We start from the raw sequence: 15,238 nt of genomic DNA, 5'->3' as shown, positions 1-15,238 counted from the left end.
GTTTACAGTTTCTGCAATCGCCATATACAGTGCTCAGCATAAATGAATACACCCTACCAGATTTATCAGAAAACCTTTACTTTCCTTTCAGAATCAACAATTTCGTTAGGACACTATACTACAAAATACTCCCAAAAATGCAGGCCAAGATTTGCACACACAAAAAAAAAGTATTTTTCCTAACAAATTCATGCAAGACCATGTAGCAAAAATGAATACACCACAATGAAAGTCTTAGGAGCAAAGCTAAATTTTAGACAACAAAATCCTAATTAACCGCTTGCCGCCCGCCGGCTGTCATATGACAGTGAGGCAGCGCGGCTCTCATTCTGGGAGGGCGTCATATGACGCCCTCACCTTCCCTACCCACCAGGGGGCGCACGCGCGCCGCCGCCGGCAATCGAGCGCGCCCGCCGTGTCACTGGGCTCCCGATGCGCGTGCCCGGCGGCCGCGATGTCCGCCGGGCACACGCGATTGCCCGGTAACACGGCAGGAAGTGGATCTGTGTGTATGTAAACACACAGATCCACGTCCTGTCAGAGAGGAGAGGAGACCGATCTGTGTTCTCAGTACAGAACAACCGATCAGTCTCCTCCCCTTGTGAGTCCCCTCCCCCTTCAGTTAGAAACATTCCCTAGGAACACAGTTAACCCCTCGATCACCCGCTAGTGTTAACCCCTTCCCTGCCAGTCACATTTATACAGTAATCAGTGCATTTTTATAGCACGGATCGCTGTATAAATGACAATGGTCCCAAAAATGTGTCAAAAGTGTCCGATGTGTCCGCCACAATATCGCAGTCACAATAAAAATCGCAGATCGCCGCCATGACTAGTAAAAAAAAAAATAAATAAAAATGCTATAAATCTATCCCCTATTTTGTAGACGCTATAACTTTTGTGCAAACCAATCAATATACGCTTATTGTGATTTTTTTTTACCATAAATATGTAGAAGAATAAGTATCGGCCTAAACTGAGGAGAAAATTTGTTTAAAAAAAAATAAAAAATGGATATTTATTATAACAAAAAGTAAAAAATATTGTGTTTTTTTCAAACTTGTCCCTCTTCTTTTGTTTATAGCGCAAAAAATAAAAAACGCACATGTGATCAAATACCACCAAAATAATGCTTTATTTGTGGGGAAAAAATAATAAAAATTTTGTTTGGGTACAGTGTTGTATGACTGTGCAATTGTGATTCAAAGTGTGACAGCGCTGAAAGCTGAAAAATGGCTTGGGCAGGAAGGGGGTTAAAATGCCTTGTATTGAGGTGGTTAACAAGAATTCAACTACAAGTGAGTCTGATTATTCATTAAACAGGTGTCCAGGAGACAGTTGAATATAAAAGGGCGTTACTTAACAAAGAAAACCCCTTTTCCCATTTCATGCTGTCAGCAATGGCACCACATGGAAGAGAAATGCCTGAGAGGCCTGAGAAAATCATTTCTTTACACAAGAAATAGTAGCGTGTGCCAGGCTTAAAGTGGTTTCCGGACGAAATTATACTTTTTAAATAAAAATACCCCTATAATACACAAGCTTAATGTATTCTAGTTAAGTTAGTCTGTAAACTAAAGTCTGTTTTGTTAGTTTATAGCAGTAGTTTGTTATTTTATAAACTTACAGCAGGCCGTGGCCATCTTAAGTGTGGGCATCTGAAGCCAGACTGTATTTCTTCCTGAATCTCATCCTTGCAGATCTCGCACATGCTCAGTGTAGCACAAGCAGTGTAATAGGTTTCAGGTCAGGTTTCCATAGCAATGGCAGTGTCAGAGGAAGTTGCCGCCCCTTTCCCAGAAGGCATTGCAAACAGGAAATGATGCGATGGGCCACGGCCAGGGAGGAGGAAGTGAAAAATGAATACAGCTGATATACAGTAGGTGCTGAGAAAAAAAATTAAAAAATATCCAATTCATTTACAGTGCACAGTTTAGTGAGGGATGCTGAAGAGTTGTAAAAGTGGGTGGAACTCCACTTTAAGAGTAAATCCATCAATAATTGTTGTCACCAAAACAAATGCTCCATTGGACAATTTCACCTCTATTCCTCGTGGCATTAATGTTTTTATGACATTGGTCACCAGGACGAATAGAGAGGGTGAATCTCCCCACCGAGGGCACAGAGATCAATACAATCTGGCAGAGTTTCTAACCCTACCATATTCTATCCAAAAAGTTTAAAAAAATTGGGGTTTGATAGCACTTTCAATAGTAACAGTTAATTTGCAAAACCATAAACTATAAAAGAACAGTTTTGGCACCTTAATCAAGGCTAATAAGGTTATCCAAAGCTAAAAAAAAGTTTTGGATTTATTTAAACCATGAAGGAAACCTGTAGCGGGGAGATGTGGAAGCTGCCATTATAAACCATTCCGTCTGAAAACACTAGTTGCTGCCTGTCATTCTAATCCAATGGCTTCAGTACTTGCATTTCAGATGTTCTGACTCGATGCTGACTGTCCTGATCGGTATGCTTGACCATGCCCAGTGTCTGCGTCTTAGGAAGTACTGAAGAAAATTGGATAAGATGCGCTGGATCTGGAAAAGTTCCTTAGTAGGATTCGTAGAGATGAGTTTTGCCTTGGAATAATTCAGTTATTCCAGCTACGCTTACATTTAGAAAAACCTGCTTGAAATCCAGAGGCCAAGCGTTGAATAAAACCCCACCATAACATATAGAGTCTAAGGCCTCTTTCACACGGACTGTCCGTTCAGGTCCGCCTGTCAGTTTTTTAGGCGGACCTGAACGGACACTCCATGGAGGTCTATGGAGCGTCGGATGTCAGCGGTGACATGTCCGCTGACATCCGACCCGCTCCGATCCGAAAAAGTGTAACGGAGGAAAACCCTACTTTTCCATCCGTTTTCGGATCGGATCGGGTGACGATGGACTCTACGGTCCGTCATCACCCGATCCCCCATAGGGTAGAGCGGCGCTCTGACAGGTCCGTCGCTGCACACTGTGCAGCGACGGACCTGTCATTTTCCTGCTCAGCGGGGATTGGCGGAGCGATCCCCGCTGAGCAAGCGGATGTTCACGGGGCGGATCAGTGATGTGAAAGAGCTTTATCACAAGAAACAATAAGCCAACGTGTTTTGTTGGTCAGGCCCTATTCATCAATCCTCAGAATACTAGGTATAGAGAAATATCAGGACTCAAGCTGGTAAACGTATTCTGAAAAAGTTTATTATGAATCATTGCTGGAAAGAATATTTCTGACAGCCAATAATAACTCCTTCTTTGTTGCTCTCAGCTAGCGTAAAGTGAAAATAAAGTCAAGTTTGAAGGGTTGGAAAAAACCTTGCCTTGTAATTTAACTTTTTCTATGTAGACTGCACAGTGCTTGGGCAGTACAGTGTACAGCTTGGCACAATCTTGACATACCAAGAATTGAGTCGGGCGCAGGCGATGATGTAACACATGCACGTGACCATCCAGTGGAAAAAGAGTAGTATCACGGAACCCATAAGAAGCAAAGGGGGGAAGATGTGGGCAAAAAGAGAAGGGAATTTAGCCTGGATTTGGGCACACTAGGAGGCAAATGTGGCATACTGTGCATATTTGCAAACTATGGCAAGAACTAATGTGACGGATTGCTTGGCACCCAGCCTGGGTGCCTCTGCCAAGATACCGCTTCCTCCACTCTGGAACCAGGAACCTGGTATTATAGCTGAGCATTGCACCCAAGAAATAGACGACACTTGCTTAGGTGCAAACTGGAACTGACTTTAGGATCCATGTTTTCCCTTAGTAAAAGCACCTCCCATACAGTACACAAACACTGGCTAGGACCACAGTTAACCCTTTGATCTCCCCTGATGTGAACCTCTTCCCTGCCAGTGTCATTAGTACAGTGACAATGCATATTTCTAGCACTGATCACTGTATTAGTGTCACTGGTTCCCAAAAAAGTGTCAAAAGTGTCAGTTTGTGTCAGGTTTGTCCACCGCAATATGGCAAGTCCGCTATAAGACGCTGATCGCCGCCATTACAAGTAAAAATAACATTTGCATAAAAAATATCCCATAGTTTGTAGACGCTTTAACGTTTGCGCAAACCAATCAATATACACTTATGCCGCGTACACACGAGCGAAATGTCCGATAGAATAAGTCAGCCGAAGTCTTTTCATCGTCTTTTCCGATCGTGTGTATGCCTCATCGGACTTTTTTTTTACGAAAATTCTAACGGACCTAGAAATGGAACATGTTCTAAAAATTTCCGACAGAACCAATTCCTATTGGGAAAACCGATCGTCTGTATGCTGTTCCGACGGACCAAAAACGACGCATGCTCTGAAGCAAGTACGAGATGGAAGCTATTGGCTACTGGCTATTGAATGTCCTTTTTCTAGTCCCGTCGTACGTGTTTTCCATCGCCTCGTTCTGGACGGTCGGACTTTGGTTTGACCGTTTGTAGGCAAGACCACTTGAATGGAATTCCGTCGAAGAAACCTTCAGAGTTTATTCTGATGGCAAAACCGGTCGTGTGTACACGGCTTTACTGGGATTTTTTTACCAAAAATATGTAGCAGAATACATATTGGCGTAAATAAATGAAGAAATTTGATTTTCTTTACATTTTTTTTATTGGATATGTTTTATAGCAGAAAGTAATTTTCAAAATTTTTGTTTTTGTTTATAGCGCAAAAAATAAAACCGCAGAGGTGATCAAATACCACCAAAAGAAAGCTCTATTTGTGAGGGGGAAAAAAGGACATACATTTTATTTGGGTGCAGCGTTGCACAACAGCACAGTTGTCAGCTAAAGTAACTCAGGCCTGGCCTGGTCAGGAAGGGGGGGTAAATCTTCCGGAGCTGAAGTGGTTAACAAAATATTTTCTGTTGCATTTAATAAAAATAAATAATAATAAAAATAAAAAAAAACAAAAAGAGCATTAGTATTTTGGAATTATGTAGGTGCAACCCCCAAGTAGATCCATCGTGGTGCTTTGCAACCTTATTTTATTTCGTTCAGCCCTGTGTTTCTTTTAAACTTGACATCCTTGACTTAAGGGCTGAAAAAGAGAGTCAAATCTTTTAGTCTGACACATGGTATGTTATGAACTGAATGTTGCAGTACGCCTGTGGCTTTAATTTACACCTCTGACTACAAGCGCTGTGTTTGTGTTCTTCTGTTTCAGGAGCTGTACTCTCAGTCCTACGATGCTGTAGGCGTTATGTTCGCTTCTATCCCTGGATTCGCAGATTTCTACTCCCAAACAGAAATGAATAACCAAGGCGTGGAATGCCTGCGCTTACTCAACGAGATCATCGCTGATTTTGACGAGGTAAATGTCACTGTCGGGAAAGGCAGATGGAAGGTCTCGGGAGTTCAGATGGTTGGAACGTGCCAACCACCCAAAAATATTGTTCTTTGTCACCCAACTCTTGGCTTGGTATTATTGTGTAATAACATGATTTGCAATACCAATGGGTGATAATCAGGGTGCAGATTTCCATTATTGGAGTAGGCACTCAACTTTTGGTAACCAAAATGACCATGATCAACGTACATTGAATATTTTTTTGCTGATTGGTTCATTTATTAGTGGTGTCAACTATGTTCAATTGTCCACCTTTGACAGCTAGCAGCTGACATTGTGTGAAGCTGCTAGCTGTCAAAGGGGGGCAATTGAACATAATTTCCTTTACACCTGGGCACTGAGCAGGGGACATTAACCACCTCCGGGCCTGGCCTTTTCTGGCACTTTGGCAACAATCGATATTTTTTACTAGAATATTACTTAGAACCCCCAAACATTATATTTTTTTTTTAAAGCAGAAGCCCTAGAGAATAAATAGATTTCACAATTTTTTTATGTCACAGGGTATTTGTTCAGCAGTTTTTCAAATGCAATTATTTGGGAACAAATACACTTTTTTGAATTTTAATGCAAAAAAAAACACAATACATAACCCCATTTTTTTGTAAACTATTAAAAATGTTGTTACTCTGAGTAAATAGATACCAAACATGTCACACTTTAAAATTGCGCACGCTCATGCAAAAGCGCCAAACGATATAAATTTTACTATCCATAGGCGAATCTTTAAAAGCCTTTACAGGTTACCACTTTAGATTTACAGAGAAGTTCTGGTGCTAAAATGATTGCCCGTGATCTGACGTTCATGGTGATACCTCACATGTGTGGGACGATCGCTGTTTGCATGCGTGCGCGACTGACACACGCGTTTGCCTTTGCATGCGAGGGGGGGCTAGGGGCCTTTAACATTTTTTTTTTTTTAATTATTCATTTATTGTATTTTTTCTTTTTTCTTTTTATTTATTTATTTTTTACACTGTTGCTTTAAATGTTTTCTTTTTTTTCTTTTTTCTTTTTTTTATCACTTTTAGTGCTGTCACAAGAAATGTATACTTCCTTGTGACAGCAATAGGCATGCGACAGGTACTCTTTATGGAGAGATCTAGGGTCTTATAGACCTCTGTCCTTAAAAGCATTCAAAACACCAAGATGGGTGTTTTTGAATGCTTTAGATTTTTTTTAAATGGTGTAGATTATTTTTGAATAAACCAGAAGTGATGTCATGTCATCGCTTCTGGTTTACTATTACAAACAGCTGATCAAAGCTGATCTTGGCTTTGCTTGGCTGTCTGGCCAGCCGGCAAACGCTTCGGCTGATCGCCCGGGTCTCCCAGTGGGACATCCTCTCCTTTCGCTTATAATAGCAATCGAGCAGCTCGTCAGCTCTAGCTGAAAGAAAAGTGAATTGGCTCTAAAAAATGATACCGGGATGATGCCTGCAACAGCTGGCTGTCAGAAACCATGAATCAGACTGAGACAGAAGTACAGTTAAGTCACACTTGTTTAATAATAGTAAAAAAAAGGTAAACAGAGTAAACGTAGTCAAAACATAGCAAGAGTTCAGGAACCGGAACGGATAGTCAGACAAGCCAAAACGTCAGGAAGCCAGAGATGAGCGTAGTAGAACAGCAAGCAGGATCTGGAGCCAGAAGGAATGTCAGCCAAGCAAGTCTTTAACAGGAACACAGGAGAGCGTCTCTAGAGATGTGACCAAGGCAAAGGCAGAGATCATCTGGACTGGACGGCTTAAGTAGGCAGGACTGACAAGCAGGATATCATCAACAGGTGAGTCACTGTGGAGAGAAAGGAGCTAGCAATTAGCCGACAATTGAGCAGCTAGCTTTGAGAAAGAAGGGCTGAGCCCAGCCCTGACACAGGCATCATCCCAGTATAACCGCCTAAAGTCCAGCGACGTACGGGTACGTCGCTGGCCAGGAAGTGGTTAAAGTGGAACCTCACCCTAAAAGAGAAGTTCCACTTTATGTCTACCTACCTCCCTCCTCTACCACCTTTTGGCATGTTTTTTTTTTTTTGGTGGGGTACCTAGTTTTTATCAGATACCAACTCCCACTTCCGCTGAAATCACATAGGTGATTCCACTGAAGTTCCACCCCCACCTGTGACCTTTTGGGACACGTCATAGGTCCTAGGAGGCTGTGTGACCTTTCACACAGAGCAGCACAGCTCACACATGTGCAGTGGGAAGCCAACTATGAAGCCACAAGGAGTCACAGCCGGCTTCACATAGTTAACACGTTGAGGGCTGGGGACCTGAAGAACAACAAAGAGCCAGCTCAGATGAGGACGGCACTGGATCCTTGGAAAGGTAAGTATACTTTTGTTAAGAGTCAGCGGCTACAGTATTTGTACCTGCTAACTTTTAATTGTTTTCAAAGAGATTGAAGAAACACTTGATTTCCCATTTTTGGGGCAGAAAGCAGTTAATAAAGACTGACACAGAAGACTGGAGAATAGGCAAACTTGGGTAAAAATTAGACACCATCCCCCATACCACATGATGCCCAACTTGGAAACCTTCACCCATCTTTGGACAAATGGTTGTTTGAAAGTGACAAGGTTGAATGTATAAGTCCAAAACAATATGAATGTGGGAATGGTGTTAGTTACTAATTGTACCAATGAAGGGTGTCATCCCTGGATAAAGTAACTTAAAGTAAAGTATATGTGATGGGACTATAAATACCCCCCCCCCCCCATGATCAAATATACACACAACAAAATATGTTTAAAAAATTCTACAAATCTTTATTCCATCAATTTAAAAACTCTTCACGTAAAAAGTGTATACAATTTATAATGGGATGCCAACTCTACCACTTGTCTTCCACATAAACAAGCAGAGGAATTGTAGCATGGAATTCCTCAGAGATCATTAAATGTAAGTCAACGAGTTTTACGAGGTAATCCGCTTCATCAGGACCTCAGATCTTGTATATAGAAATAGCTGGTCACTAGAACAATATTAAAAGAAATTACACATAAATTAGGTTTAATCTACATAATATGTCATAAAAGACAATAGCCTCACATTTATTTGCAACAATGAATATAAACCTCTATCCTTAAAAAGAGAGAGATAGAGGGAAAAAAACCCCACACAAACTCTGTATATACCTTCCAATGCATAAAAGATATTCTCTTACCAAACCCAGTTCTATAGACATATATACAGTATGTATTGGTGGGCCTATTCCCAGTACATATTTACTAGATATCTCCAACAGATCAAGAATGGTTGAATGTATTAGTGGTGAGGCCAGGGCTGGATTTCTGTCAAAGGAACTTGCTTCTGAAGCAACAGCTCTTTGCTAATGTCACCTCTTTTCCACAGTAACTAGTTTTAAGGGCAACTGAACCTTCAGTTTAAATTAGCTGAATTTAGGACAGGTGAATCAAAAGTTGTACAAAGTCTTACAGTTTTCTGTATAAAGCAGCCACGACCTAAGTGAAAAAGCTTCTCCCCGCCAGCATGCTGCAGAGAAGGACCCTTGCTCTCTGTGTGGAAGCAGTGGTCTCTTTGCAGTAGTCCTACATTCTACTTGCTGAGTCAGAGCTAAAGGTCTCCAGCAGTGGCGGCCCATGCATTGAGGGCGCACGGGCGCCGCCCCTCCTTTTCCTGCCGCCGCCTCCCTTTCCATGCGCCCGGCCCCTTTCAGGATGCCGGACACATGGATTCCTATGGCGGGGGTGGGAGGGGGTGTTTTTTTTTTTAAGCATTTGATTAGAGTCAGAGGCTCTAATCGGCTTCAAAAAAGGGTGGGCTTCAAAAAAGAGAGTGCGCCCTGATCCTACCTAATTGTGTGACCATAGCGAATGAATTTTCCTTATCTTCACACTACAGTGCCTCCCCGCCAATCAGGAGGCAGGTTGGTGAGACCTGTTTCCCAATTGGCTAAAGCGGCAGGCAAACCTATTGGATGCCTAATGGCGCTTTGGCAAGCGGAGGAAGCATGAGAGGAGCGGACACCTCCACCGCTGCTGCTGTCCGAGTGTGGAGGAGAGTGGAGACACAGAGCGAGGATGCTCTTCAGGTAAGGACGGGTGTTTTTTAATCCAAATGTTTTTTATCCCCAGCCTCCCCTGTATAGAGGGATTAAAGTGATCTGAAAGATGTCAAACCCTTAAATTGTTTTGCTAAGAGCATTGCACAGCTCGGATCACCATCTTGCTGGAGGGAGATGCTACTCTTTTCATCTCCCCGTCCATTGCAAACAAACAGCCAAGTTTAGACACAGGAGTATGATCTTCTGGAAGGAAGTGTACATGAATAGTGCTACAAAGTATACTATGGAGATATGTCAGAGCCGAGTTATGTAAACACCAGGCTGGGAGGGACGAAACTTGCTGGTTTCTGTCTCTTCTTTTCTGCAGCACAGAACTGTCAATTCACTTTGATATCTTCCTAGTCTGAATGTTTCGTTCTGAAATAGCCAAGTACATGATAGTATGGATACTTTTATGATTGAATTAGCTGATGGCTGCTAGTCTGCATTTTATTCATAGTTTCTTCATTTCCATTGATAATATGGGGATGTACAGATATTTTTGAGCATATTATTGAGCTTAGCATATTGAAGTTGTTTTACAGGCTTTTTTAATTTTTTTGCACACTATTAGGGACAGTTTAGGTGCATTATTCCATACAAGAGCGTTTTTAGGGCAGAATTTAGCATTTTTGGCCCCACAGACCTTTGTAGTGGGAGTGCCTGAAAAGCGAACGTAACACACGCTTTTGCACTTTATTTTCAGGCACATGCAATGAAGTCTACGGGGGCAAAAAAAGAAGCCAAATCTGCTTGAAAATAAGCTCCTGTACTTTTTTTAGGCAACAAGTGGCTGTGAGTGTGTACAGACACCATTTCAAATAATAGCGTTTTGCTGCTTTCGGGGCAACTTAGGCTTCATGTATACAGGACGTTTGAATACCTCTTCTGAACGCTGGAACTTGACAGCTAGTAACCGACATTTAAAAACGTCGGTTTTGCCACATTTATACGCTGCATTAGTGGCGTTCATGAGTGTTATTGTTTGGAAGCGTTTTTTTTTTTTTACAGATAACTGATAAACCTGATCAGTATACCCTCCCAAATGCCTACAATGCAGGAAAAAAATCTCTCTCTCCGGGGGCGGCCCATCCATTAGGGCGCACGGGCGCTGCCCTCTCTCTCCAGCCACCCCCTCTATGTGTAATGGATAGATTCATGCATTGCATGAATTTATTCATGGCCGCCACTCCCTATTCAGGCGACCGGCCCCTTTTAGGACACCAGGCGCCTGAATTACAGCGGCGGGGGTGATTTTTAAAGCACCTAATTAGAGCCATAGGCTCTAATAGGCTTTAAATAAGGTGAACTCGGAGGGCAGAGTATTGCACTCGGAGCCCACCCAGGTGTGTTAGAAAAGCAAATGAATATTTGCTTTTCTAACACTGAACCGCCTCTCCGCCAATCAGGTAGCGTGGGTCTGATACCCATCACCTGATTGGCTGAAAGGACAGGCTCTGTTATTGGACACCTAGCAGGAAGCAAGAAGAGACACACGGAGGACACAGCTCACCGCTGCCTGACCCGACACCAAGATTAATCAAGAAGGGTAAGTGCCGGTCAGACAGCGGGCGGGTGGGGATCACAGTGGCTGCATTTGATGGGGCACAGTGGTGGCATTTGATGGGCACAGTGGCTGCGTTTGATGGCACAGTGGCCGCAATTGATGCGCACAATGGCTGCAATTGATGGGCACAGTGGCTGCGTTTGATGGCACAGTGGCTGCAATTGATGGGCACAGTGACAGCATTTGATGGGCACAGTGGCTGCATTTGATGAACACAGTGGCTGCAATTGATGGGCACAGTGGCTGCATTTGATGAACACCGTGGCTGCAATTGATGGGCACAGTGGCTGCAATTGATGGGCACAGTGGCTGCATTTGATGGGCACAGTGGCTGCATTTGATGAACACAGTGGCTGCAATTGATGGGCACAGTGGCTGCATTTGATGAACACAGTGGCTGCATTTGATGGGCACAGTGGCTGCATTTGATGAACACAGTGGCTGCATTTGATGGGCACAGTGGCTGCATTTGATGAACACAGTGGCTGCATTTGATGGGCACAGTGGCTGCATTTGATGGGCACAGTGGCTGCTGGTGCAGTGGTTTGTACACTGCAATACACAGCCCTGGACAGGGTATCTATCATATCGCTTGCAAAGGCAAAGGAATTAGATCGTTTTTCTTGAAAAGGTGAACTTACCCTCTTCCCGACTATGCTATAGTGAAAAGACGGCTACAGCGCGGTCATGCAGTTCTGGGAGGGCATCCATGGACGTCCTCTTAGAACATGCCCCCTGGGACGCGCATCCAATGCACTCTGTGATTGCTGTGTCCTTTGGACGCAATTGATCACAGATTGGGGTAAAGGGCCAATCACAGCAGCCCATTACCATGTGATCAGCAGTGTCAAATCACAGCTGATCACAATTTAAACACCCTTTCCGGTTATCAACATTCCTTTCCTCACGTGCTGTCACATTGTGGGGAAAGGAGAGTCGGTAAGCAGCAAGTGTGATAAGGGACATTTACACTGATAATCAGGCCACTGATCATCAATGCAGTCCCAACAGTGCCAATCAGTGCTGCCTATCAGTGCCCATCAGTGCCTCCTCATCAGTGCCCATCAGCATTAATAGCCCAAAGCCCACCAACAGAGGCCCTTCAAGACGAACCATATTCTTTTAATGAATCACATCTATCCTCACTCATCCATGTCTTTATGGACCTTGCTTTGTGCACTGGTCCAAATCATTTGGTGGAGGGGTAATTATGGTGTGGGGTTGCTTTTCAGGGGTTGGGCTTGGCCCCTTAGTTCCAGTGAAGGGAACTCTTAAGGCGTCAGCATACCAAGACATTTCGGACAATTTCATGCTCCCAACTTTGTGGAAGGGGGGATGGCCCCTTCCTGTTCCAACATGACTGAGCACCATGCACAAAGCAAGGTTCATAAAGACATGGATGAGCGAGTGTGGGGTGTTGGAACTTGACTGGCCTGCACAGAGTCCTGACAGCAACCCGATAGAACACCTTTGGGATGATTTAGTGTGGAGACTGCAAGCTGGGCCTTCTCATCCAACATCAGTGCATCCCTCCGTCATACGCTGCCCTGCTCTCCTCTCTCCCCCCTCACCCCCTCCTTCCTGCCTATCAGCTTTGTCTCTGTTGTCTGCAGACCCCCCCCCCCCCCCCCGCTACTATTAAAAATAAAAGCCTACAATGGTCACTGCCAGCCCCTCTATTAGAGGCTGGCATACCACACTATGCAAGTCCTTTGTAAAAACGAGCAGTCTAAATACCTCTTTAGAGCTGTCTAAAGCCGGTCACGTGACTCACGGCCGCTTTACAGCTACGAGACTTTGCTTCTCCGGAGGAGACAAGCGGCCATGTGATCTCCCCGGCTGACGTCAGAGGGAGATCACGGCTTCTCCCGCCGTAGACATCAATCAGAGCTGTAAAGCGGCCGTGAGTCATGTGACCGGCCTGAAGACAGCTCAAATTCAGTATTTAGACTGCTCTTTTTTTAAAACTACTTACATAGTGTGCATTGCCAGTCTCTAATAGAGGGGCTGGCGTAGTCTTATATAAATGGGTTAACAAATCCTTGAAAGCTGTTTTAGCTGGAAAGGGTGGGCCAACTCAATATTGAACCCGACGGACTAAGACTGGGATGCCATTAAAGTTCATATGTGTGCAAAGGCAGATGTCCCAATACTTTTGACAATATAGCATAAGTATCAATGGTTTAGCTGTACAACCTGGTCCAGGACCTGAGCCTGCCTTTGTTTCGAAGTCAGAGTTCTGCATTCATTATTACTATTACTGTTATTATGACTAAGGCATTTATATAGAGACACCAATTTACATATTGTACATTCATATCAGACCCTACCCACAAAGAACTTACGATCTAAGATTCCTGTCTCACACACTTGCAAGGGCAATTTAGACAGTTGTTAGTTAACCTACCAGCATGTTTTTGGAGTGTGGGAGGAAACTGGAGGAAACCTACACAAGCACAGGAAGAACATGCAAGTGGCAAGCAGGTAGTGTCCTAACCAGGATTTGAACAAAGGACCCCAGTGCTGCACCTTCAATCCAGAGAATTCCCTCACAGAACTTTTTTTTTTTTTTTCAGCCACTAAATGTCCTCAGTCTGATGGCCAGCATCTTTCAGCCCACTTCCTCTGAACCCAGATCATCCTGGAGATGCCCCCAGCCTGTGCAATTCGTTTAGTTCCGAATTCATTTTTTAAACAAACTTTTACAAATCTGTTAATTTCCGGATTTTTCCATTTCCGAAATTTAGAATTTCCAAATTTCCGAAATTTAGAATTTCCAAATTTTCTAATTTCGGAATTTTCGAAAATTCGAAATTTCGGAAATTGAAAATTTCTGAAATTCGGATATTTGGAAATTCCAAAAATTTGGAAATTTGAAAATCCGAATTTTTGGTTTTCCGTATTCCGAATTTCTGATTTTTTCGAATTTCCGAATTTCCGAAAAAAAGCAAAAAAACGAATGAAACTAACACGAGCAAGTTTTTTGTCAGTGTACATGTCTAGTGACTGGACAGTGCAAAGAGAGGAAGCACAGCGATTAGATAATTTCTATGTTCCTCTGCTCACTCCTCTTATCAGCATGCTTCTTGTCTGCACATGAACTGATTGGCTCTTTGTGTTGCTTCTTCCTCACACTCCAGCCCTGCTGTAGGGGGCTACAAGAGGCTCATATCATGTCAAACTTACTGATGCATTTAAATAATACATTTCATAATGTGATAATGATTACAGAGTTGCATTAATTTGTGTCTTTTTATCTGCCTGGATTTCAACTTTAAAGGGATAAAACATGAAGAAAAAGTGCATGTATTGCAGAATGTATTGCATATGTGTGTTGTTTGTTTGTTTTTGGTTTTTTTTTGTTTTTATTATTTTATTTTGCCCTGGCATGCACTTTAATTTGTTTTTAATATCCACCTGAAGTTCAGCGGTAAACAGAATGGTACTTTTTTGGGGTGCTTCTATCAATGTGGTAATCTGTATCACATTTTCCTTTTAGTTGTTAGATGAAGAAAGATTCCAGGATATAGAGAAGATCAAAACCATTGGAAGTACATACATGGCTGTGTCTGGATTATCCCCAGAGAAACAGGTAAATAGACATTTCTTCTTACATCCTAAATCCCAACTCTAACCAAAACTGTTTTCAAGTTATCAACAGAGTGGGTCAAGTTTTAATTGCTGCCCTCATTGGGGAGATTTTCCCTCGCTTCCTGCCCTTTTCATACTGGGAAAGGAAACTGGAAGAGATGGGCGTCACCAGGACTTGAAGACACAGAGTGAAATAAATGGTCAGATGTTCTAAACCCAAAGAGATATCCTAATGCCATGTACACATGGGCGGACTTTTCGACCGGACTGGTCCGACGGACCGAATCCGGCGGACAATCCGACCGTGTGTGGGCTCCATCGGACCTGCAGCTGACTTTTTTGGTCGAAAATCTGACAAACTTTAGATTTTGAACATGTTTCAAATTTGTCCGACGGACTCGAGTCTGGTCGAAAAATCCGCTCGTCTGTATGCTAGTCCAACGGACAAAAACCCACGCTAGGGCAGCTATTGGCTACTGGCTATCAACTTCCTTATTTTAGTCCGGTCGTACGTCGTCACGTACGAATCCGTCGGACTTTGGTGTGATCATGTGTAGGCAAGTCCGTTCATTCGAAAGTCCGTAGGAACTCCGTCAAAAGTCCGTCGGACCAGTCCGGTCGAAAGGTCCGCCCGTGTGTACATGCCATTACACTTACTGGCCTGATGGCACCATGGGGTTGACTTCC

The 15,238-nt window shown here is 43.3% G+C and overlaps 1 protein-coding gene across 2 annotated transcripts in view; it reads left to right on the top strand.

The window, feature by feature from the left end:
- The window catches only part of ADCY8 (adenylate cyclase 8), a 424,989-nt gene that overhangs the window by 384,011 nt on the left and 25,740 nt on the right, over positions 1 to 15,238 (top strand). For both annotated transcript variants that reach the window (XM_073632262.1, XM_073632261.1), the window contains 2 exons: positions 5,147 to 5,293; positions 14,460 to 14,552. In XM_073632262.1, coding sequence (XP_073488363.1) covers positions 5,147 to 5,293; positions 14,460 to 14,552 — 240 coding nt within the window. The remainder of the gene's footprint in view (positions 1 to 5,146; positions 5,294 to 14,459; positions 14,553 to 15,238) is intronic.

Source organism: Aquarana catesbeiana, linkage group LG05 (genome assembly GCF_042186555.1).
Source record: "Aquarana catesbeiana isolate 2022-GZ linkage group LG05, ASM4218655v1, whole genome shotgun sequence".
NCBI classification, from domain to species: Eukaryota; Metazoa; Chordata; class Amphibia; order Anura; family Ranidae; genus Aquarana; species Aquarana catesbeiana.
This window is presented reverse-complemented; position numbering and strand designations above follow the sequence as displayed.